This window comes from Rhinatrema bivittatum, chromosome 5, assembly GCF_901001135.1.
Source record: "Rhinatrema bivittatum chromosome 5, aRhiBiv1.1, whole genome shotgun sequence".
Classification (NCBI taxonomy): Eukaryota; Metazoa; Chordata; class Amphibia; order Gymnophiona; family Rhinatrematidae; genus Rhinatrema; species Rhinatrema bivittatum.
In genome coordinates this window covers 366,109,388-366,135,096 of record NC_042619.1, presented here as the reverse complement: position 1 = coordinate 366,135,096, position 25,709 = coordinate 366,109,388, and the positions used below count along the sequence as shown (strand labels likewise).

Genomic DNA, 25,709 nt, shown 5'->3' with positions numbered 1-25,709 from the left:
AGTCCTCCGACAGTTCCAAGCCCTTTCGGATCTGCCGCAGGGTACGGCAAGAAGCGGCAGGCCGGATGGAGGCCAGGGCAGTGGAGACCGGAACATGGAGATTCAGGCAAGACTCAGGGACGAGGTACTTGGATACAGAGACGTAGACTCAGGCACAGGCGTAGACTCAGGAACGAGGTACTGGAATGCACAGACGAAGACTCAGGCATAGGCGAAGACTCAGGAACGAGGTACTAGGCTTTCAGAAGACTCAGGAACAAGGTACAAGGCTTGCATCATGAAGCACCCTACTCAGCCCGCCTGTGGGGCTGGTCGCGGACCACGACATGGCTTGCCACGAGGTACCGAGCATACAGAAGATTCAGGAACAAGGTACTTGGCTTTCAGAGATTCAGGAACGAGGTACTTGGCTTTCAGAAGACTCAGGAACATGGTACAAGGCTTGCATCATGAAGCACCCTACTCAGCCCGCCCGTGGACTGGTCGCGGACCACGACATGGCTTGCCGCGAGGTACCAAGCGTACAGAAGACTCAGGAACGAGGAACCAGGGATTCAGAAGAGCAAGACAGACTCACGAACTTCAGGATCAGGAGAAGCAACATCAGGCTGGATCACGGATATCAGGAAAAAACGTCTGGACTGGAACACAGGTACTGGAACAGGAGATAAACCTTAGGGCTGGCACACAGACATCTGGAACAGCAGGTGAACATCAGGACTGGAACGTAGACAAGAAGACAAGACGAGGAGCTGCAACGAAGAACAGGAAACACAAGACCTTGAAGAAGAGATGGAACAAGGACAACTCCTGGAGTAAAGGACAGCAGGATCCCAGGAGTGACCAACTCCTTGCGAAGGCAAAGCTGGAATGGACGCTGAGCCCTTTTGTAGGGCTGAAGAGGACAACGCCCAGGAAGGGGTCAGCAGGGAGCCACACCTGGCTGGCCCTTGAAGAGGGGGAGAGAGGCGCGTGCCCACGCCCTAGGAAGCTGGACAGCGAAGAGCAAGACAGGCTAGTGGTGTCCTACCAGCCACGTGGAAGGCTCAAGAGCAAGGTAGGCAGCAGGGGCAGCCCTGCCCAGAAGCTGGGAGAAAACAGGCTGCTGGAGCGGCTCCATGCCGTGAAGATTGGAGGAGGAAGAGAAGGAAGGCTTCAGGCTGGTGGCGTCCCCAGCCATGGAGAGCAGAGGGCTGCAGGCACCGGCAGGGACGGCTTCCCTGCCGGGCGAGGACCCAAACAGCAGCGGGCACCGGCAGGGACGCCCTCCCTGCCGGCTGAGGACCCCGGGGGTGACCGAGCTTGCCTGGGAGAGCCAGAAACGGCAGTGAGGGTCCCGACCACAAGGGAGAGCTCGCAGCGGGTCGGCCCCACTGCGCGGAGCAAACGGCAGCCAGGGAGGAGCCTGGAGACAGCGGCATGAGTGCTGCGAAGAGGACAGCATCAGCGGCCCAACCGGCCGCATGAGGTGAGGAGCCTACCCCTCAGGCACTAATATCTCCATATCATAACCTCAAACAGGAGCCGCCATTTTGCTGCACTCATAAAATCAAGAAAATCTCACCACCACAAACTTGATAAGTCGGCGCGATCACTTCTACAAACCAGAAATGTCAGCCTGTGCGTTGTACTTGCCATTTAAATACTTCCTTTTCGAGCCATTTCTGCTCAAGGATTATAAAATAAAAATAAAAAATAAACCTGCTAAAAAGACACCGATTAATTCAGGAAAACAACCACCATGCATTATAAAAATAAAAATAAAAGAAATGGCACCAATAAAATGACTGATACATATATATATGTATATATATGTATTCGTTTCAAAAAATTGTTTAATAATTTTTTTGCGTTTGAGCCATGTGGTCCTTAAATAAACCTTTTTTGTTTTTTTAAAAAATAATTATTTTGGCACGAAGTTTGGCATTTAAATTGCTGTCAGCGCATAAGCCGATAGTACAGATTTGGTAGTATGTTGTTCCTTAAGACAAAACATTTAAAATTGGTGTATATGTTTTTAAGATGAATTTATTTAAAAGGCTGTCGGCGCACAAGTCGGCAGTATTATCTGGGTTACTTTCCAGCATGACTTACTTCTGGCAATAAACAATGAAAGTTTCAGCCAGATGTCGATGTGTAATTTTTTCAATTTTTTCTATTATTGTTCTTAAGAGAGAGTTTAATTGGTATTCAAGATGGTTTGAATATCTTCAAAATTATTTTTCTTTTGGGTAATCGATATTATGATTTTCAACCTACTTGGTATATATTTTTAGCATACTCAGGAAAGCTGAACTGCTGCATGTAGGCAACCACAGGTATCAACTGTAATAGGTATTTTCTTTTTTAAAAAATCAATAGACTGCACCGATTCATTTAATTTAATATATGGACATATGTATATTTATACACACAGATATAAGTTTTTTCCTATTAAGGAAGGATGTCACATCTTGTTATTAATTTATTAAAACAGACTATCCTTAATATAGATCAATTCTTCCAAATCTTGGTCACTGAATGTTGTCACAGTTTGTCACTTTTTTGTTAATTGTGTATAATGTTTTTGAATATTCTTCTGATTTTATATTATTTCATATGATTTAATTATGTATGTATGGTGTATGTGTTTTTATATGTCTTTATATGAGATTATATCTGTTTTGTTCTGATAGCCCCTGAAGCAGCTCAAATGAGCGAAACTTGGCCTGAGTTGGGCTTTTTATGATGTTTTGTGCAGAATAAAGAATACATGAATACTTTTAGTCATTTTGAGGGGGACAATTTTCAACCAGAGCAAACATATTAGATAGATATACCTGTATACCTTTGAAGATTGTCCTCCCCTTGTGTACTATACATGAATTATTAGTATTTTCACCCTTATTTCATCTCGTAACATTGATACTTCAACAGATCTTTTCCTGGTAAATGTTCTGTTAAGGTACTTCTTCAAATTTCTTATACTCAAGAGTCAAATATTCAGGAATGCACTTAACGGTAGCATTACATGAGTAATTTCAAGTATGAACAAAATCAACCCAAGTTTGAAACATAAAATACGTGCACAAGTTGACTTTAAAGACTGCGTTTTCAGCATCTACATATATGTGTGTAACTTTAACCAAGATTATGCATGTAAGTCTTTGACATGCCTCTAAAACTCTCCCCCAACCCCCACCCAGCATGCAGTTTTTTGTGTGGATAAATTCAATAGTAAGGTGAATTTTGAAAGCCTGGTGCGTGCATCAATTAGGGGATGCGTGAAGAATTGGGTTTACATACACTGACCATAATTTTAAAAGCATTCATATAAGTGTGTAAATGCTGCGGCCTGCATATCTCACAAATTTCCAAAAAGGGGGAGGGCGTTTCGGAGCCTGGCCATGAGGTGCATGCATAAATACTTACACGCCTCCTGCGTTCGCCAAGGACACCAGCCGTGTAACTTTACTTCTGCTATGGAGGACATGAAATAAAAGGATTGAGCCATTTCTAAGGGGTTTGAAGGGTCTGGGGTAACTTGAGGAAGTGTAGGCTATCAAACCAGGGAGGGCTGGAGGAACTAGTAGTTAACAGGATGAACTGGTGGATGGACTGTTAAACCGGGAATGGCGTGGGCACGCGGGCCTTTTATTTATTTATTTATTTATTTTTAGGTTTTTATATACCGGAAGTTCCTGTATACAATACATATCACTCCGGTTCACAATTAACAGAGAAAACTATCGCCGGGAAGGCGGTTTACATGGAACATACATGTATGTTCCATGTAAAATCCCGTGATTTATTCAGTAGAAAAGGGATTTGCATGCCCATTTAAAATTTGGCACACGTGCACGCAGCCAGACTATTTTATAACATGCGCGCATATACGTACACAACTTATAACACAGCCACATCCCTTGGCGCAGACTGACACGTGCACAACTGTGCACCTTCGCGCTGGTTTGAAAGTTACCGTCCCTGTGTTTATTTGTAGATGGCTCAAAATTCACACTGTGCATAGGATTGAGTTACACACAACTCCTTATTTTCTGCACTTATATTCCTATTAAGCTTTTGAAAATTGACCTTGTACTGTCAATAAAACTGTAAGAGCTGACAAGCACAATGTACTAGTGTCATAAATTAAGCCTGTGACTTTGTGTCTCCATTCATAATAATTATCTGCATCCTTTGCAAACGTTGCTTCTCTAAGGGCCAGGTGTGCTAACTGAATTTTCCCGCAGACAGAGAATAGAAGAAAACCCTCAATGCCTTCAGTCCTAAATGTAGTTTGATTGCTTTTAACCCCACTTTGCAAGCAGTGTTGACGTTGTACCAGGTCACACCGGGTCATTGACCTGGAACCTTTGTCGACATCCTGGTACTTTTTCGAACCTGCTTCCTTTTCCCCATTGCAACTGAAGTAAAAAGCAGAGGTTGCCACTGGCCCCAATCTGGTACCTTATTTTTTTCTGCAAGGATGTAAACAGAACATAAAAGCAGTTTCTTTATATTAAAAACAAGCTCACCGTTTATAAGACTTGATTACCTGCACCAGTTTCTGTTTATAGTTCTCAAGGTTCACTGCCTGTGGATTAATTAACGTGATGAGATTTCTATTGCCACTAACATGGGCCAAAGGTAACACCTACAAAAGAAAAATAAAAGCCAATGATTTAATTTCACAGGTTACCAATTTATCCTCTGCTAGTGCTGTTGTAAGGCCTTTAGCGTTTTCAAAATGCCTCCTAATGTATAAAAATAAACACAGCTATCTTGGTATACTCAGAAAATAAGGAAAGTTGTTTCTGGAGATAAAATTGATAACTACTCTTCTTCTTTTTCTTATTTAAAAATATTTCTTAACCACTTCACTGATTAATAATAAACCGCCCAAACCAGTGTACATGACCAAATGAGTGGCAAAGAAAGCATCAGATATGAAAACATAATCACAGAACATTTCAGTAGTTAAAAAACCCAACATAAACACCCTAGAAACAGCACACCAGTCCCTGCCCCTTTTCAGGCATCAATATGCAAGATAAACAGGGCCCCAGACTGAAAATCCCCACCTGCTGGCTCCATCTCCTCTGCACCTGTTACAGTCCCAAATCCCCAAAAGAAAACCTGGGCCCAAAAACTTCCCAGAATTATTTCCCAGCAGCTGCGCCTGTATTAACAAATTATGATTGTGGAAATATCCATGCTTTTACCTTTTTTCAGAACTATAGATAGTTTAGTTCCAGTCTAATATCCAGAGGAAGACTGTTCCAGAGCACTGGCGCAGTCACTGAGAATGCCCTTGCTCTCATCTGGACCCTTGCATGGGAAAATGTAACACTAACATCTTAAACGTGGCTCTTGCCACAATGGGTTCCTTCCAGTGAGTGACAGAAGCAGGGCTGGCGCTTCTATAAGGCAAACTAAGGCCTGGATTTTCTAAGGGGGCGGGCCTGTGGTGCGATCGCTGCCGGCTTCTTTACCCAATAGCGCCACCGTGAAAGGTGGTGCTGTTGGGCGTGCTGCTGGCAGCGATAAGGTGTCCTACCTTTTCGCCGTCAGTGAAGTCATCGCGGAGTCCACCCCCGACTCCTCCCCTTCCGGTGTGGACACCGCCCCCGATTTAGATATCGCGTGCGAAGTCCCTTTTCGCGTGCGATACCTTTGGAAAATGACCCCCTAGCGCAAACATTTTGAAGGTGGCAAAATCCCACCAGCACGAGGCACAAAGGGGTACTGTGCCAGAACCAACACTGCCAAAATTGGGAATGCTGTGCTGGAGTTATTGCTGGGAGTTAGGGCTGTGCTGGATGGAGGAGGAGGGCCGCATGATGCCTAGGATGCTAAATACTCTTGCACTGGCCCTGGACAGGAAACACTGTTGATGTGAGTCAGTCCTCTTTTCCATCTCTGTCAATTCCTTTTTTGGAGGCCGTTGTTGCCTCCTACAACCTCCACTCTATCTAGTACTTGTGTATAGAGAAGAAGCAAGAGGTGCAAAGCCTGAGGCACGCCAAAATCAGGAAATGTTCGTGCATGTAGGACATGTGCATGCCCAGAGGATTTTAAAACCCGCCTACATGCGCGTGCATCACCTGATGTGCGAAGATCTCACTCCGACTCAAAAAGGGGTATAATATGGGCACTTCCAGGCAGGGCCAAGAGATGTGCAATCAAATACTTAGCACCTGGGCACAAACCCCGGTCCAGTGCTGCGTAATTTTATTTCTGCTATGGAGGAGGAGTAAATTAAAAAAAATAATAATAATAACAGCCATCCCTGATGTGTTTAAAGGGTCTGGGGTAATTGTGGGGAGTGCAGGCTATTAAACCAGGGGGTTGGGGTAGGGGGTTTGGAGGACCTAGCTGTACACTGGGCAAACTGGTGGACGAATTGGTGAAACTAATCATGTCGTGAACATGTGCCGGTTATAAAAGTCCACGGCTCATACCCAAATGTGTACAATTGTGCACGCCCAGTTGCAAAATAGGGCACATACATATGTGCACAGGCTATTTTATAACATATATGCATATGTTCGCGTATGTTATAAAATAGCCGCATCCCTGGGCACACGCCGACGCACACATATCAATGAAAAAAGCCTGATCAGAATTTGCCTCTCACAGCTGAGAGTCTCATAAATGTGCCATTGTGTAACCAAGTGAGATCATAAATCACTCAGTCATTTCTCGCATAATAAAATGCCCCATACATATTATATGAACGAACAAGAGGTTTTTTGTTTTTTTAGAAAGAACCTTTTATAAATGATTTTAAATAAAGAATAAACTCAAAACTCTACTAGTGAAAAACCCAAAGGGAATTAAATGAGATCCCAAAAAAAAAGTCAAATGTTTTCAGTTCAATACTGCACATATTATTAAAGCCTCATATTGTTAAAACACATATTATTAAATCTTTAATAATCTGTGCAATATTGAGTTGAACACATTTTTGTTTCTTGGGGAGGTCTCATTTAACTCCCTTTGGGTTTTTCACAAGAAGAGTATTCAGTTATCAGGTACATAAGAGGTTAACTTTAAACGTGTGCAAACGCGCCCATATACGTAGCTACATGGACGCGCAAGTACATGCACATGTATTTTATATTGTGCGTGCAAATGCGTGAACACTATATAAAATATGCCTAAATCTACCCAACATGTTCATGTATCAAAAAATATACAGCATGTATTTTAAACATAGCTGCATAAGTTTTGACTTATCCAGTTAAATGGTAACAAGTATCTGGCTAACTAACACTATGGTGACTTATCTGTGTGCATCAGCACACACCCAGGAATGAGGCCATTTTATAACATACACTAACATACACATGTGTGTTATAAAATAGCCTGGGCATGCAACTGGGCGTACGTCCACGCCATGAACAGTATGGGACAGATTTATAAAAAGTACGTGAGCGCGTACCTTTTTGTTTGCGCACCCGGCACAAACAAGAGTACGTATCTTTTAAAATCCGGGCTCGGCGTGCGCAAGACTGAAAAATCGGCAGCCTGCGCAAACCGAGCCACGCAGCCTGCCTCCGTTCCCTCTGAGGCCGCTCCAAAATCAGAGCGGCCTCGGAGGGAACTTTCCTTCCGCCTCCCCCCACCTAACCCTTTATTATAAAACTTACGCCTGCCTGAGGCAGGCGTAACTCGCGTTTGCCGGCCAGCTGCCGGCGCGCGATTCCCTGGCCCGGGAGCAGTTTTGGAGGCCTCGGCCACACCTCTGAAACACCCCCAGGCCGGAACCATGTCCGCGGCCCCGCCCCCGGATGACGCACCACCGCGACCTGTCTCCCGACACGCCCTGGGCACGCCCCCCCCAGGAAAGTCCCAGGACTTACATGTGTCCCGGGGCTTGCGCGCACCGCCGAGCCTATGCAACATAGTCTCGGCGCGCGCAGGGGGTGGAAAATCTGCCCCTTAGTGTAGGCCTTTTTTTCCCCAGCAAGTCTGTTTAAGGATGCTAACCAAATTTGTTTTTTAGGATGATCAGGTTTCTTTTATGTATTAATGATGGCTAGCCGCCTTATATTAAATTGCAGTGCAGGTTTATGAGAGGATCAATATGTAACCAAGAAGAAATGCGCAGAGTTCATTATTGTTTTTTTCAGTCTATTTTATCTTTTAGTTTGTCTTTTTAATTTAGTTTTTTGGGTTTTTTTTTTTTTTTACTCTTTATCAATTTTCCAATAAATACAAACAATAAATGCTTTACAGAAATAAGGATTAATGCCAGATTCATAGTCACAGAAAATGTTGACATGATAATAATTACAAAAATACCCATCGGAAGGAGAGAGATCAAGAGACAAATACAAAATAATAATTAAAGAAATAAATCCGAACAAACATTGATCAGTGTGCAAATTTAAATTATCCTAACCACATGTCTCAGGAGTAGTTGTGGAAGGATTAACAATCTTATTAATAAGCAAAACATTCAGCTGATTAGGTTCAAAAAAGATATAATTGTGACCTGAAAGCACTTCAATACTTAGCTGGGTATTGAAGAAAAAAAAATACCCTCCTCCCCCCCTCCTCCATTGCTATAATCGCACATCTGTATTGAAGAAATGCTTTCCTCCTGGCCTGGGTCTATTTACTTACATCTGGGAAGATCCATACTTTCTGACCCATAAAGGAATAATTCTGATCAATGAAAAATAACCTGAAAATTAGGTTCTTTTCATCTCTGAAGAACACATAACCAATAATGTAGCTCTTTCCTGAATCTCTTTAGCAGACTGTTCTAAAAAATTAGTGATATTAAGGCTATGAGTTACGAGATAAGAATTATCTCTCCCTCCAACCTCTCTGTTACCCTTAAACAGTAAATAATAAACCTTAGTTAAGAGTGGAAGCGATTCTTCAGTTAGACCAAGATCTTCCTTCAGATATTTCTTAACCAACTCTATAGGAAAACTAAGAGGAGTTTTTGGAAAATTAAGAATATGCAAGTCAAGTATACGAGATTTGTTCTCAAACATTTCCACATGCTGATGAATCACAGCACTATCCTTAAGAGTAGCTATTTTAAAATCTTGAAACGATAAATTCTGAGATTCCAAAAACTATATTTTAGCACCACGTTCAACAGTATTAGACTGAACCATGGTGAGTTGACCTTTGACCAAATCAACTGAAGTATTAATGTCCTCCAATCTTCTACTTACAGTTTTTTCTAAGAATGTAATCATTTTTCACACATCCTCTAGAGTAATTGTGGCAGGTTTTTCCAATCTGGATTTCCAGGAGTCCTCAAAATGCTGTTGTTGAAAAGAAATCAAGGACTGAGAACTAGCTTCTTCTTCAAGTATGGAACCAATACTGCTCCTCGTCAAAAGCAAGGGAGGTGGAGGACAATCATCGGGGCTCAAGGCAGTCTCTCTAGCTCTGGCAGACCCAATGCAGCCTCTTGCCCAGGATCTGCAGCAAGCAGAGCACCCAATTGCTGCAGATCCTGCCCAGTCTGAGAAGAGTGAGGGGCCAGGCCAGAAGAGCAAAGCCACCATCTTCTCTTAACCATAATTGTCTCAGAAGGTAATACTCCGGTCAGTAAAAATCCCTTGCTCCAAAACAAGGAAGAGAAAGTGGTGGTGGCAGCATGCCCAGAGTTGGCTCCTCCCACAGGCATTGCTCTCAGCTGGGGGCCTAGGGCACTCGTGCTCTTCAAGGAAAGTGCAGGGAGCTTAATTGTAGGTCCCCCTCCTCCACATAAATGTGCAGGGCACTGCTTCTTGTGCTCAGAGTTGGCTTCTCCCACGGATGTCACTCTTAACTGAGGGCCTCCAGCACTCGTGCTGGTCAAGGGAAGTGAAGGGAACTTGATGGTAGGTCCCCCTTCTCCTTAATTTAATGTTTTAACTAGAGGTTTTATGTTTTATTACTGATTTTATGAATGTAATGTTGGAAACCGCCTAGAAATCTTGATTTGTGATAGAAAAATATTTTAAATAAATAAATAAGTAGCGCAGTTTAAGACTTATCTGGCTAAGTAAGATAGCCAGATAAGTAAAAGAAAAATGCTACACAGGCAGATAAGTAAGATACATAGATTATTAGCATTTGAAGATTTATCCGGCTATCTTTGTTATCTGGCTACGTAGCTCTTTTTCAGACTTATCCAACTAAATCAAAAATTATCTGGATACGTGGCAAACATCTGCCATCCGCACATTATTTGTGCTCTTAATTTTAATCATTTACACGAGGAAATTTAACTCACGTATTTTCCTTAGCACTTGGTTTTTACGCGTGTAAATTATCAAATTCCATAACATACACACATAAAGGAAATTACCAGTTTTACCAATTAGTCCACCAGTCTGCCCAGTCTGTCTCTAGGCCATCAGCTTGAACTCCCCCCAGTTTTTCCAGACGCCCTCACCCAGTCAGCATTCAACTATAAAGAATTTTATTCTGATTTACACCAGACATGTAACAGGTATGAATATGCACAGGTAACAGCCGTACGCACGTCATGCTTGCAGGTTACTAAATAGCACCTTATACACGTAAATGTTGGCCCTGCCCCAGAACACCCTTGGCCTGCCCCTAGCCCACTCCTTTTTCTATACGAGCATTACTTGCACGTGTTTGAGGTTTATAAAATAGTACTTGCGTGAAGATGTGCTATTTTTGCATGCATGTGCTCATTTTTGCGCACTCAACTCTTAAAATTCACCTTTGTGTTCTGTTTGTATATATGTTAATTTTTGAGGACACTTACTATTTCATTAAGCCATTTGTGGGCTGTATATATATTTATATACAGATATTTATACAATATGGGCCGGATTTTAAATGCCCTGCGCGCGTAAATCCAGCCGGATTTACGCGCGCCGGCGCGCCTATTTTGCATAGGCCGCCGGTGCGCGCACAGCCCCGGGACGCGCGTAAGTCCCGGGGCTTCGTAAAAGGGGCGGGGGCGTGTCCGGGGGCTAGCCCGGTGGTCAGGGGGCAGTTCGGGGCAGGACTGGGGAGCGTGGTACCGGCCCGGGGGCATGGTCGAGGCCTCCGGACCACCCCCTGGGTTGGGTGATGGCGCGCCAGCAGCCCGCTGGCACGCGCAGATTTACACCTGCTTTCAGCAGGTGTAAATCTGCCAATAAAAGGTAGGGGGGTTTAGATAGGGCCGGGGGTTTGGTTAGGTAGGGCAAGGGAGGGGAAGGTGCGGGGGGGGGGGGGGGTGGAAAGAAAGTTCCCTCCGAGGCCGCTCCGATTTCGGAGCGGCCTCGGAGGGAACAGGCAGCGCGTGCCGGGCTCGGCGCATGCAGGTTGCACAAATGTGCACGCCCTTGCGCGCGCCGACCCCAGATTTTGTAAGATACGCGCAGCTATGCGCGTATCTTATAAAATCCAGCGTACTTTTGTTCGCGCACCAGGCGCGAACAAAAGTATGCGCTCGCGCAAAATTATAAAATCTACCCCAGCATATATATATATATATAAAATATACCTACAGTACCTGAATGTAACTCACTTTGAACTACCAATGAAAAGCCATGAGCTAAATCCAAATAAATAAAACTAAGTATATATATATATATATATGTGTATTTGTGTGTGTGTGTGCGCGTGTTAGTTAAAACACAACCATAGAAGTGTATAATACCTGGACTGATCAGACTTTAATAAAGAAAAAAAAAAAGCTGCTTGCTAATCAGTCTTCCATATGAGATATCTGCTATCTACTGCTATTGGACTTCCAGCAACTCACGCCTTTTCCTGGGAATTTACATTGTGTGCTTACCGCATCTTTCTATTGGACGAATAGGACTCAGCCAGTTAATTTCTTCCCCAACCTACGCTGCCAAGTTCCTATTTCAAACCTCAGAACTGTTCCTGTTCATGTGATCTTTTATTTATGCCTTTCTACTCTTGTTCCTGGTTTATGCTTGCTTCCATCCTGCCTGCTTTTGGTCCTGTTTATTTCTGAGCCCTGCTTTTGATCTGACCTCCAGCTTCAGGATGTTGTTCCAACACTGTTTGCCTCTGTTTCTGGTAGTTTGGCTCTTTTAAACCAGCAGCAAATTATTCCTAATCATAGTCAGCTGGCTTTTTAGCTCAGAATGCCTGAAGATTACATATCCCATCCACATCTCAGTTCATTCCCTCTCTTGACTTCAGTAAGCTTCTAGAGGGAGTGCTAGAGGTAAAAAAAAGTGTTTGAACTTCAAGCAAGGCATGTTTATAGTTACTGGCCCTGCTAAATGCATCTCCTGAGGTGTAGTTAACTTTTCTGCTGTTAAGATGTCATGTTAAGTCTCTTAGGCAGTGGCATAGCCAGAATTGATTTTTTGGGTGGGCACAAGGTTAACATGGGTGGGCTGTAGGCATGCAGGTCTGAGACCTACTAGTTGTTTTCTTATTGTTAAATAATGCCATATACTGCACCCTAGAATGGCTTTTTAAGTAATTTGCAACAGCCATTACTTAAAATAATTTACTTCAATAATTTAAGCACTTACCAGCATTAAAGATTCCTTATTAATCACAATTTTATATTTATTGCAGTTTATAAATGCACAAGTATAGAAAACAATCAGATCCAATCATGTAATAAAACAAAATGAATGTATTCTTTCATGAACCATCTTTGCAGAAAACCAGAAATCTTCATAAATACAATACAATATAATTAATCATCAGAACAGGTGCAGCACAGAGCTAGGGCAATTCACATAACATGAAAAAAAAATCAAATTCTGGTTTCATCAGCAAAAAATAACCCTCCACTGCTATTTTGTGAAGTAACACAAACTCTTGCAAAGAAAGAGGCATCTAGAACATTGCCATACAATCATAGCACTGACTTTCAGGATTCAAACAGCAACCTTATGAAAAAGCAGCAATGCAAATACTACACCAGGCCCTAAAATGTCTGAACAGTGGAATACTTAAGAAAGAGCAAAATACAAAAATATAAGAAATGCACATTCCTAAAGATGACATATTTAAATTGCTAACATCTCAATATATATATATATATATATATATATATATATATATATATAAAATATAACGACGCCGTTCCATCGGGCAATGAAGGTGAGGGGCAACCCACCAACATCGGGTACCCTGAGAGACAATCCCGGGCTGAAAAAACTGAAAAAAAAAGTAAAAAATCGCCATGAAACTAACAAGATTGGGAGTCCTCAGGAAGAATGAGACCCGCCCCCAATGACATCACCACGCTAGCAGAGCCGGTAAGCGACGCCGTTCCATAGGGCGTCGCGACAAAGGGGCTCTCCCCTTTGTGCTCCTCTTCGTGCTAACCTTTGTGCTTCTTGTAAAATAAGTTTAGTTATGTTTTTCATTTAATTAACCTTTATTAAGTTGTCTAGCTTTTTGCTTTTTTAACATTTGTTTCGTTCTAGATGTTCAATGTATTAGACTAAGGAATTATATTTCCTGCTTGTTCAGCTTTCACTGTAAACCGGCCTGATTTGCATTTCATGCAAGAAGGTAGATATATAAAAATTAAAAATAAATAAATATATATATATATATATTTTTTTTTTTTTTTACCTTTGTTCTCTGATCTTTGTATTTTTTTAATCAGTTGGTCCTGGTCTATTTTTCCCATTTTTTTTCCCTTGTCGCTCATTTCCTAATTCCTTTTCAGTGTCTTTCTTCTAAGAACATAAGAAATTGCCATGCTGCGTCAGACCAAGGGTCCATCAAGCCCAGCATCCTGTTTCCAACAGAGGCCAAAACCAGGCCACAAGAACCTAGCAATTACCCAAACACTAAGAAGAACCCATGCTACTGATGCAATTAATAGCAGTGGCTATTCCCTAAGTATAATTGATTAATAGCCATTAATGGTCTTCTCCTCCAAGAACTTATCCAAACCTTTTTTGAACCCAGCTACACTAACTGCACTAACCACCTCTTTAGGCAACAAATTCCAGAGCTTTATTGTGCATTGAGTGAAAAAGAATTTTCTCCGATTAGTCTTAAATGTGTTACTTGCTAACTTCATGGAATGCCCCCTAGTCCTTCTATTATTTGAAAGTGTAAATAACCGATTCACATCTACTCGTTCAAGACCTCTCATGATCTTAAAGACCTCTACTACTGTCTTCTTCCCTTCCATACACACATACATGCTTTCTCTCACAGACTCCCTCACACACTCAAGCTCTCACGCTCATATGCTCTCCCCACCCCCTCACCCCCAAGCTCACATTCTCTGCAGACACACATACAAGCTCTCACTTTCTCACCTCTCCCCAGGCTTATATTCTTATGCACACACAGACGCACATCCAGGCACCCATTCTCACCCATACATACACACATTCAAGCTCCCATTCTCACCCATACATTCACACATTCAAGCTCCCATTCTTACCCACATATTCAAGCTTCCATTCTCACCCACACACACATTTAAGGTCCCATTCTCACCCACGCACAAACCCAGGCTTCTATTCTCACCCACACATACACACATTTAAGGTCCCATTCTCACCCACACACAAACCCAGGCTTCTATTCTCACCCACACATACATAAATTCAAGCTCCCATTCTCACCCACACATACATACATTCAAGCTCCCGTTCTTACCCACACATACATACATTCAAGCTCCCGTTCTCACCCACAAATTCAAGCTCCCATTCTCACCCACACACAAACCTAGTCTCCCATTCTCACCCACACACAAACCCAGGCTCCCATTCTCACCCATATATACACACATTCAAGCTTCCATTCTCACCCACAAATTCAAGCTTCCATTCTCACCCACACACAAACCCAGGCTCCCATTCTCACCCATATATACACACATTCAAGCTTCCATTCTCACCCACACACATTCAAGATTCCATTCTCACTCCCATACACATTCAAGATTCCATTCTCACTCCCATACACACCCAGGCTCCGATTCTCACCCACACACACACACGCACTAAGGCTCCCATTCTCATCCACACACACACATTCAAGCCTATGCACAGCTTCCGCTTCCTTCCCCCAGAGCAGGAAGATCAGCTGGCCTCTCCTGCTGCCACCCGCTTCCTGCTATCTTCGGGCCGTATGGCTGACTGATCTTCCTGTTTGGGGGGGAGGAGAGCGGAAGCACCACACACAGCTTCCACTTCCTCCCCTCCCCCCAAGCAGGAAGATCAGTCGGCCGTAGGGTGGTAGCTGGAGAGGCCAACTGATCTTCCTGCTCTGGGGGAAGGAAGCGGAAGCTATGTGCGGCGCTTCCCCTCTCCTCCCCCCCCCCGCCCCCAAACAGGAAGATCAATCGGCCACACGGCCGTGGGACCGCTTCCCCCATGTGTGCCGTGCAAATGCACGGAATGGTGCACCAGGTCTGGGTCCTTCTCGTCGCTGTCGCGGAGATGGGATCCCGCGACAGCGTTGCAGTTCCGGTGCCAGTTGGGTGGGCCTGGGCCCAAATTAGGTGGGTAGCTGCCCACCCAGGCCCACCCGTAGCTAAGCCACTGCTCTTAGGTACTAATGCTGGATGGTATAACCACTTTCAACACACTCTATATTTCAGAAAATTACCATATCCAATTGAAAAAGCCCTCATACTACATAAATCAGTCTCATGACGTCCTTATCGCTGTGCTTGTGTGGTTTTAATCATTGATCTATAAAAAAAAGTGTGGCTCGCATAGCTCTAATATAAATTGTTTTGAAAATTTTTAGTATGCAATTTAAAAATAAAAAAACAAGAGCCAGTACTTATCTAAGGTCTTCTAGGAGTAACGAACTTCAAGGTGCTCAAAATCAAATTCCAATGAATGTATCATGGGGGGCCTGGTTGGAGTTAGGATATACCACCACATGTGTGGTACAGGATTCCAGGGCTGGACAAGGGCTGGACAAGGTGCTCAAAATCAAATGCCAATGAATGTATCATGGGGGGCCTGTTTGGAGTTAGGATATAGCCCCACATGTGTGGTACAGGATTCCAGGGCTGGACAAGGGCTGACCTAGTCAGCCTCCTCCCATGAAGGTTGAGCCTTTGGGTTCTGAGGCCCTAGCAGGGCTTAGCTGGACAAGGCAGGACATGCTGAATAAGGCAAGGCAGGCACAAGCTGAAACTAAGGTCTGGCACAGGCTGGACATTGTGGGCAGAGACAGACTGGAAGCAGAGGTCTGGGTACAGAACAGGCAGGGAGCTGAGGATTGGATACCGGAACAGGTTGGACAAAAATGGACAGGATACTAAATAGGGTCGAGGACACAGGCTTGGACAGGACACTGAGCAGGGACTAGGACTGGATACAAACACAGGCTTGGACAGGATACAAACACAGGCTTGGGCAGGACACTGAGCAGGGACTAGGACTGGAAACAGACACAGGCTTGGGCAGGATACTGAGCAAGGACTAGGACTGGATACAGACACAGGCTTGGACAGGCCACTGAGCAGGGATTAGGACTGGATACAGACACAGGCTTGGGCAGGTCACTGAGCAGGGACTAGGACTGGATACAGACAGGCTTGGACAGGCCACTGAGCAGGGATTAGGACTGGATACAGACACAGGCTTGGGCAGGTCACTGAGCAGGGATTAGGACTGGATACAGACACAGGCTTGGGCAGGTCACTGAGCAGGGACTAGGACTGGATACAAACTCAGGCTTGGACAGAACACTGAGCAGGGACTAGGACTGGATACAGACACAGGCTTGGGCAGGATACTGAGCAGAGACTGGAACTGGATACAGACTGGGGCAAGACAAGGTAATAGCAAGGTAGGGAATGGATACCAGAAACTGGACTGGGCAGGGCAGGACAAGATTAGACAAGGGCAGGGCTAAAGACAGACCAGTACAGGACTGGATAAGGACTAGACAATACATCACAGAACAAAGAACAGGAAGCGATACAGAGGCCTGTAGGCCACTAAGCATAAGGCCCTGAGGCCACTAGGGGAGGTAAGGCCTGCATAACCACAGCACAAGATCTAAGGTAAGAGCAAGCCCAAACGCCACAGAGCAAGGTACAAGGAGACAGAAAGCCCAGAGGCCACAAGGCAAGGTGAGGCCTAGATAGGCCGCAAGACACAGGAAGGACTGGAGGCCACAAGGCATGGTAAGAGAGGCCAGGTCAGAGAACCAAGAATGACTCCATGGAGAGGCATCTAGGTTATGGCAAGGCCAGGGATAAATGGGACTGGAGCTTGGGTGTGGAGCGAGCAGCAAGGTAAAGCTTGGCAAAGCTGGAAGTGAAACTCGATGAGGACCCCTGATGGAGAGGAGGATGCATCACAGGCTACGTCAGGTGGCCAGTGAGGGTAGCTAGCAACAGAGCTCACTGGAGGCTTCTGCTGGTGGGGCAGACAGGATCAGGGCACAGTGAGGCTACATGGCAGGTAAAACCGTGACAGGATACCAGTGAATAAGTGTACATTAGACTTGATGCTCATTGATTATAGAAAAGTGATTACTGAAGAGATCAGAGCCAAAATTGTGGTACTGGAAGAAGAATTAAAACAACAAGTATCTTTAGAAACCTTCTCTGCCTTGTTACAAGAGCTACAACAGACAATAGATGCATTTGAATCAGATATAAAGAAAGGCAAGATAGCTAAATTCTGGCATAATCAACAAGATTATTTGGCTTCATGGGTGTATCCCTTGTTGAACCATCAGCCGCAGTCACAGACAGATACCACACAGAAGGTCAAAAAAGTTACTTTTGCATTTTCTGATCATTCCATGAGTTGTTCAGATGATTCTCGAGATATAGGTACAGCTGACGGTCAACTTTTATATTTTTTAGAAAATATATTATCCTCGCCAGCTGGTTCATCCTTACAGGTGCCCATATAATTGTCATAAGACAGAGGAAACTTTGTAGCATAAACTGCTTACCTGCTCACAAGCAGCACAGAATCAGTGATAATTAATTTATCCACATATAGAATGTCAGCAATGCAGGAAAGAGTTCTAAATCGAGGGCTGTCATTTGTACTGACCAACTTGCATGATCCATTTGAAAGTAGAATAGATCTTTTCATATCAAGTTATTTCTTTCAAAAGTGACAAACAACATTCCAGATCCATCATTAGTAAAGCCACGTTCCCACTAGATTCCTCCAGGTCCTGTTGATTTGCACATTCAGGACAGAACAAAACAAACTTCTTAAATATTTTGATACTTTAACATAGGGAAGCAAGACTATTGGTCGCTCCCGGCATCCCCCTTTCCCCCAAAGAATACAGTACACAACTTATGGCGTTAAACAAAAGGCCGCAGTTTATTGGAATACCTAACCCGAGCCCATCAACTTATACATACATGCTAAATAATTTCTTCACCCCCCCCCCACCTAACCGTCATACCCCTCTTCACTTACCACCGCGTCTCAGTGGTAAGACTCACTCCCCAATCCCCCAAATCTTACCCCGCCACGGCTCCAGCGAGGGTAAGAGTTCGGCCTGAGCATCGCCCCCCCTTGCTCTTAGGCTTTCCCATGTAGCAGCCGCAAGCTACACGAGCATTTCCCCCCCCCCCCCCCCCCCCAAAGCCCTTCACAAACCAAACACAACATATTTCAACTTCAGGCTCGGGTTTTCCGCCACAAACAAAAGTAACCCCTGTTACCTTTGTTCCCCCACTGCGGCCCTCTATTCATGCAACTGTTGCCAAAATCCTTCCTCCAACGCATTGTTAAATAAATCCAAACCTATTTCGGAAAGGTGTACCCCATCACCTAACACCTCCCACGACCAACTGTGTCTTATCCAAAAACCCCCTTGCTGAACCAGCCATTTGCCAATCTGCCGGTTCATTTTTTTTAACACCTTTCCGCTATATTGGTTCTGAACAATTTTTGATTCTATGATATCGGACCACCCTACTCTCATGCCTGGCATATTATTCATTATCATCGCAAGGTCCTTCCTAATGATCTCCACCAATTTACGGCAAGACATTTTTCCTACATCATTCCCCCCTAAATGTACCACCATTATGCGTGGTACACCCCACTCCTGGACCCGCCTTTGGAGGACAGACCGCAACTCTCCCCACCGCATGCCGCCCCCGTCCAAACCACCGCACAGTCCAAGTACGCGTATCCAAATTCAAGTGCTCCCCATAAGGCCTCTTCATGGCCCGCCGATGCGCACAATGAACAAAGGAATGGCCCACGACCCAGGCGCATTCACGTTTACGCATCTCCCCATTCCAATCTGCAAAGCAAAATATTGCATTAGCTAGTCATGCCCACCCCCCTCATACCCCTTTTCTTCTTACTCCGCACCTATGCCCTGTAAACCTCCCAAAACTCACCCTGAGACATACACACTGAAGCAAAATGCTTGCCATGGACAACAAGTCTACCGTCGCTAGGGATCGACTAAGCAAGTGCCATCTCGCTACCTTCCAAGAGTCCACAAATGTACTGGAATGGTCTCTCCCAGCAGACTCGCTTGGGGAGCTTCAGCTCGAAACACATCCCACTTGCACAGAGAAAGAGCATCTGCAATCACATTCCTACAGCCTGGAACATATCTTGCCTTTATCGTTACATTCCACCGCAAGCATAAGAATACCAATTCCCTCAACAAACCTGACACCCTTGGACACTTAGCAGATTGCCGATTAACTACCTGTACAACTCCTTGGTTATCACACCACCAGACAACCTGCTTGTTCTGTAACTCTCGACCCCAAATTGTTAATGCTACAATCATTGGGAACAGTTCCAAGAATGTAATATTTTTGGTAATTCCCTCCACGTGCCATGACTCTGGCCAACAGTCCGCACACCACTTCCCTTTCCAGTACACGCCAAATCCCGTTGCCCCCGCTGCATCCAAGTATAAGTCCATCTCCACACTTGCTGCCTCTTTCTCCTGCATCAGTCGCACTCCATTAAACGAATCCAAAAAACTCTCCCATACACCTAGTTCATCCTTGACGTCTTTGTTAACCCGAATAAAATGATGCCCTGCTTTTATCCCCACTGTCCTAACTGACAGCCTTCGAATAAAAGCTCTCCCCATGGGAATAACTCGACACGCGAAATTAAGCAAACCGATCAAGGATTGCATCTGCTTAAGCGTCACCTTGACAGACCCACGAACCAGCTTCACCAACTTCTTCAACTGGACTACCTTTTCCCATGGCAACCGCGACTCCATAGCTTCCGAATCCAATTCAATACCCAAAAAAGTGATCCTGGATGCCAGACCTTCCGTCTTATCCTTCGCTATAGGCACACCTAAGGACCGTGCCACTTCCAAGAATCCAGTTAACTGGTGTAAACACAGATTCGACCCACTAGGACCCACAAACAAAAAATCGTCTAAATAATGCAACATCTCTCGTCGCCCGGTATGCTGCATAGTCGCCCATTGAATGAATGAACTAAACGCTTCAAAGAACGCGCAAGATACCGCGCAACCCATCGGGAGACATCGATCGACAAAGTATCCCCCTTCAAAATGAAAACCTAATAACGGGAAGCTCTCTGGATGAATCGGTATTAAACGAAAGGCGGATTCAATGTCCGCTTTTGCTAACAATCCTCCCCTCCCTGCTGTCCGAACTAATGCTATAGCCTCATCGAATGAAGCGTACCTCACTGTACAATCACTGTGTGGGATAAAATCATTCACTGATGCTCCTTCCGGATAGGACAAGTTCAAAATCAATCGGAACTTCCCCAGCGCCTTCTTTGGTATGACCGCCAACGGGGACAAGTGCATCCTAGCAAACGGCTTCTCGGCAAACGGCCCAACTACCCTACCCAACTGTATCTCCATCTGTAACTTCCGCCTGGCTATGTCCACCATGCGATACGCCGACCTCGAATTCCTAACCCTACCCCCTTCCCCAGGACCCACATAGGGAATCCTAAAGCCCTCCCTAAACCCTGAACTCAACAAACGCGCTGCTGCTAACACCGGATAACACCTCAGTCTCTCCAATAACTCCCTAAGAACTACAGGAGAGTCTGCTTTGTGCCACAATACCTCACGATTTACCACCCTTAGGAAGGGTGATACTTTTACCTTGCCCGCATTTAGTAGCTGGATGTGCTCCTCCGCAGTTCGCATACGCGTGCCTAAATTTACATTGCGGGAACAAGCATGTGAGTTTGTTAAATCTCCAGCAGATATCATCCCCTCCCCCTGGCCCCTTACTGCCAGCTTCCCCTGCCCGCCCGCTTCCCCCACCACAAGAGGAACTACCCTGTATACTCCCCCCTTGGCCCCCGTAACTGCTACTCGCACCCACACTCGCCGCTCCCACTTTACCTACGCTAGCCCCTTTTACCGTCATCTGTGTCAACCACAGATGAATATCTTGGGTCCCCCATGACATAAATTTGTTGGCTGCCATTTTGTCCCGAAATGTTTCGTCATAGTTGAGCCAAGCCCAACCTTCGTAGTCTCTGAATGCACCCAAAATGCTGTCCGCATAGGACAACAATGCCCCGTATTGTGTAGGGTCAAAATGGCTAACCACACTCGCCAACCTCAGGAAGCCCCAAACCCAGTTGACTATATTTTTAGAAATTTTTATACCCCCTTCACCCTTTTTCCCCCTCTTCTTTGACTTCTTCTTGTGCTTCCGCTCCCCACTTCTGCCCTCTAATAAACGGAAAATGTTTACAAACTTTCTTTTCCATATCCTCTTAACTAAACGCTTCGGCAGTTCCTCCCACAGCTCCGATAATGAAGCCAACGCCGGGTGACCCATATCCTGCTTAGGGCCCTCCACTAACGCAGTGTGTGCTCTCCTCCCCACTCCACTGGAACTAGAAGACGTAGAGGACGTACTAGACAAACTACTATCCCTGCACCTCTTTTTCTTCCTACCACTACCACCACTCGTCTGACAATCTCCCTGAAACGCCATACCTGCACCATCGTCCGCCGCCGCACGTTCAGAAACTTCCACCACATCGCTCCTCATTAAGTTCGCTGGACTGTCTCTCGCCTGCTCCTTCCTGGCCCATGAGTCCTCGAATCTCTCCTGAAAACTCCTGTCCCTCCATGCCTCTTGACTCGATGTCCCTGGAGCCGCTTCCGCAGTCGCTGAAAAACAACCTCCTCTACTTCTCCCTCCCATCCTCACCTCTGCACCAGCATTCCATTCCCGCCCCTCTTTCTCCCCCTGCGAGGTTGGAAGGACGCCCCCGCCCACCCCCGCCCACCCCTGCCGTCCCATACCCTTCCCAGCAATCCCCTGCGCAAAGCTCCTGTGCCCTAGCCCCCCCAGGCAAGTGGGGCCAACCCCCTATGTCCCGATATCTCCCTAGTCCTTCCCTTCTTAAACCCCTAGGGGGATCCTGAAACCTGGCCTCCACACACTTGTGAATCATCTCAGCCAAAAATTCAGCATCAATACCCCCTGCCCTACTGTCTCTGCCCCTGTCTACACCGATCTGACCTGCCTCAACTGGCCTATCTCCCGCCCCGTGGGAACCTCTTCCCTTCCCACCCGACTTTTGCTTCGCCTTCTGTCTGCCCCCTCGTCCCTCAATGCCTTGCCATTGTCCCACGCAAGCCCCTAATGGGAGAGCACGCTTCGGATCCGTCCTAGCCCTAGGCGGGGCTCCGCAATCCCCCATGTCCAGCGCTAACCCTCGGTTTCTCCCCCTGCCGAACAGGGTCCTACTGCCTCCCTGCGGCCGTCTGGTGAGCGCTGATCAGCGGCTCCTCCCCCCGCCTAATAATGTGATGCCACCTCCCTGCGCACGAGCCGGGGACAGCTCCGGCAGAGGCCTGCCTCGCTGTGCCCGCGTCGGGGAGCATAACGCCGAGGAACCTGGGCAGCCACCTACAACGTCGTTTGGCGCTGCTGGAAGCAAGGGACCGTCAGACTCCGCCGGGGGGAGGCCCGGCGACACCCCGACTTCTGAATAAAATTCCCTGCAGGGGGTATGCAGGTAGAGGGCATCCTCCAGGTCAGCAGGCCGCCGCTGGGGGGAGGGAACGGCCGTGGCAGGCGAGGCCAGGCTGGGAGCAGGGAGGTCGGGTTCCGGGCTGCTGTCCCCCGAGTCTACCATTGGAGGGGGGGGGGGGGTCGCGGGAAGCGGCACAAAGGCCCTGGTGGCCGCACTCCTCCCCTCGGAGGTGGGCTGGAAGTTCAGGGGGGACCCAGAACCCGCACTTACCCTCCCGGTCCTCGCTGGGGCAGTCACTCCGGATCTCTTTTTTGCCGCCGTCGCATTCCTGCTGCCCATGACAGCTGCTCCTGGCGCCGCAGAGGACTTAACCCTCGCTCTCCTCATCGCTTTAGCTGCCGGATCGCAAGCTATTATCTATTAAATTTATTTAATTTACCTCTAACAACGCGCCAGTCAGAAACCAGCACCAGAGCAAAACAGCAAACCTGTCCTCTGCTTCGCTGCTGGTTTCCAACTGCCGAGCCTTGCACAGCTCACCCCGCCAAATTCAGCCCTACCAATAGCAAGGCAGCAATTTGAATTGTTGCCATTGCTAACCTAGCGCTCCCCCTCCCCCTCCCCAACCGTCCCTTCGCTCCCTGCAGCTTGTCCCATGTTATGAGTCGCAGCATGAAACCAGTTCACGCTGCTCTCTCTAAAATTTATATGATTGCGGATAGAAAAATATTCTATCAAAAATGGAGGAAAAGACATCAGAGCAGGCTTGATCACCCAAGTTATATTGAGATTTAGTATCATTTATATAGGGATGTCTGCACACCCTGGTTATATTGAGATTCACACACACAGACATTTCAGAACCTCGTGCTACAAGACTTGTAAGATATGGAATCACACCGGAATAGATCATTTTACAATTTGTCATCAGAAGAAAGGACTGCTCTATGTTCCTTGTCGTGTCAGGATATCACAAACTGGCAGACAAGGGCGATGAGACTGTGGTCATGAACACCAGTGATTACTTAGATGAAATCCATAGACAATTACGGGGTGTCCAATACTATGTCCGGTTGGCTGAGAATCCCATCCCTGACTTACTTAGGAGAATAAGTTCTCTCCTTCAGGATGCTGCCCAAGAGAGGGTTTTTGACATTTAAAGAAATATCCTATCTTTGGGTGGAGTGCCCACGCATACCAGTGATATAGGGAGATTCCCAAAATTCACAAGACAATGATAAATCCATCTTGCAGACCGATTGTGTCAGCCAGTGATTCAGTGTTAAAGCCTTTGGCTCAGTTTTTGGATTTATTTTTGCAGCCCTTTGTTAGCACATTGAAATCCTATGTGCAAGATACAGTACACATGCTCAGGAAACTGTCTTCGGTTCCCAGGATTTCATCAAAACCTTTTTTAGTCTGTTTGGACGTTGAATCATTATATACGAATATACCTTTACAGTCAGGCCCTTCAGATGGTGAGCAAAGTTTTGGATCAGCGTGATCATCCACACAAGGTTCCTTCCTCTTACAGTTGGTAGCTCAACTTTTTTTATGTAATTATTTCAGTTTTCATTTTGACTTTTTTCAACATATTCATGAGGTGGCCATGGGGTCCCCATGGCCCCTGATATAGCTAACTTATTTGTTACCCAATTTGAAGAGGAACATATTTATCCATCTACCTTCTATAACTTTGTAAAACTTTGGAATCATTATATAGATGATATATTTTTCATTTGAGTACATTCAGAGGACCATTTGTTAGCCTTCCAACAGTGGCTTAGAGAGGCATGAATATATGTTTTACTCTGTCCTATTGCTGAGAAGCAATGGCCGTTTTGGACACTAAAATTTGCTGATAAGGTGTTGCGATCCTGCCCGCGAGGAGCGCGGGCAGGCTCTTACCTCGTCCGGCCAGTCGGGCCGCTGATGCTATTGCCGCTGCACCTGCCTCTCCGCGGCCTCCGGGTCCCCCTCCATCCGCCTTCTGTTCCCTGCAGCGGGGCCGACCCGCCACGAGCTCTCCCTCGCGGTCGGGACCCCCGCTGCTGCTTCGGGCTCTCCCCGGCGTGCTCTGCAGCTCCCGGGGTCCTCGGCCAGCAGGGAAGGCGTCCCTGCCGGTGCCCGTGCTGCTGTCTGGGTCCTTGCCCAGCAGGGAGGCCGTCCCTGCCGGTGCCTGCAGCCATTCCAACTCCTGCAGCCTGCCATTGCTGCTTCCCTTCGGCCCCATGGTGGGGCTGTGCCGGCTGCCTTCCTGCTTCGGGCCCTGCAGCCCTCGGCTCTCCCTGGGTCTCTCCGTGGCATGGAGCCGTCCCTGCAGCCAGCTACCTCACTCCTGCTCCAGTCTTCGCGGCTGGGAGCCGCTAAAGCAGCCTGCCACCTCTCCAGCTTCAGGGCAGGGCTGCTCCGCTGCTTGCCTGTCTTCTTAGATCCTCCACGTGGCCGGGAGGATGCCACCAGCTTCTAGCTTGCCTCTCCAGCTTCCTAGGGCGCGGGCGCGTGCCTCTCTACTCCTCTTCTAGGGCCAGCCAGGTGTGGCCCCCTGCTGGCTCCTCCCAGGGCATTGTCATCATCAGCCCTACTAAAGGGCCCAGCTTCCAGTCTAACGTTGCCTTCGCAAGGAGTTGGTCACTCCTGGGAGTCTACCATCCTTGCTCCAGGAGTTGTCCGTGTTCCAGCCTTCTGCAAGGTCCAGTGTTACTCGTTCTCTGTTGGAGCTCCTCGTCTCGTCTGGTGTCTTCCTGCTGTTCCAGTCCTGATGTCTGCTTGATGTTCCAGCCCTGATGTTTGCCTGTCCATGTTCCTGCCCTTGGCCTGTCTTCCAATCCGATCCCGTGTTCCAGTCCAGTTGAT

General features: G+C 46.4%; 1 protein-coding gene across 1 annotated transcript in view; it reads right to left on the bottom strand.

The window, feature by feature from the left end:
* Window positions 1–25,709, bottom strand: part of VWA3B (von Willebrand factor A domain containing 3B) — a 632,585-nt gene that overhangs the window by 304,999 nt on the left and 301,877 nt on the right. Inside the window, exon 21 of the mRNA XM_029603312.1 lies at window positions 4,518–4,636. Within this exon, the coding sequence (XP_029459172.1) occupies window positions 4,518–4,636 (119 nt within the window). The remainder of the gene's footprint in view (window positions 1–4,517; window positions 4,637–25,709) is intronic.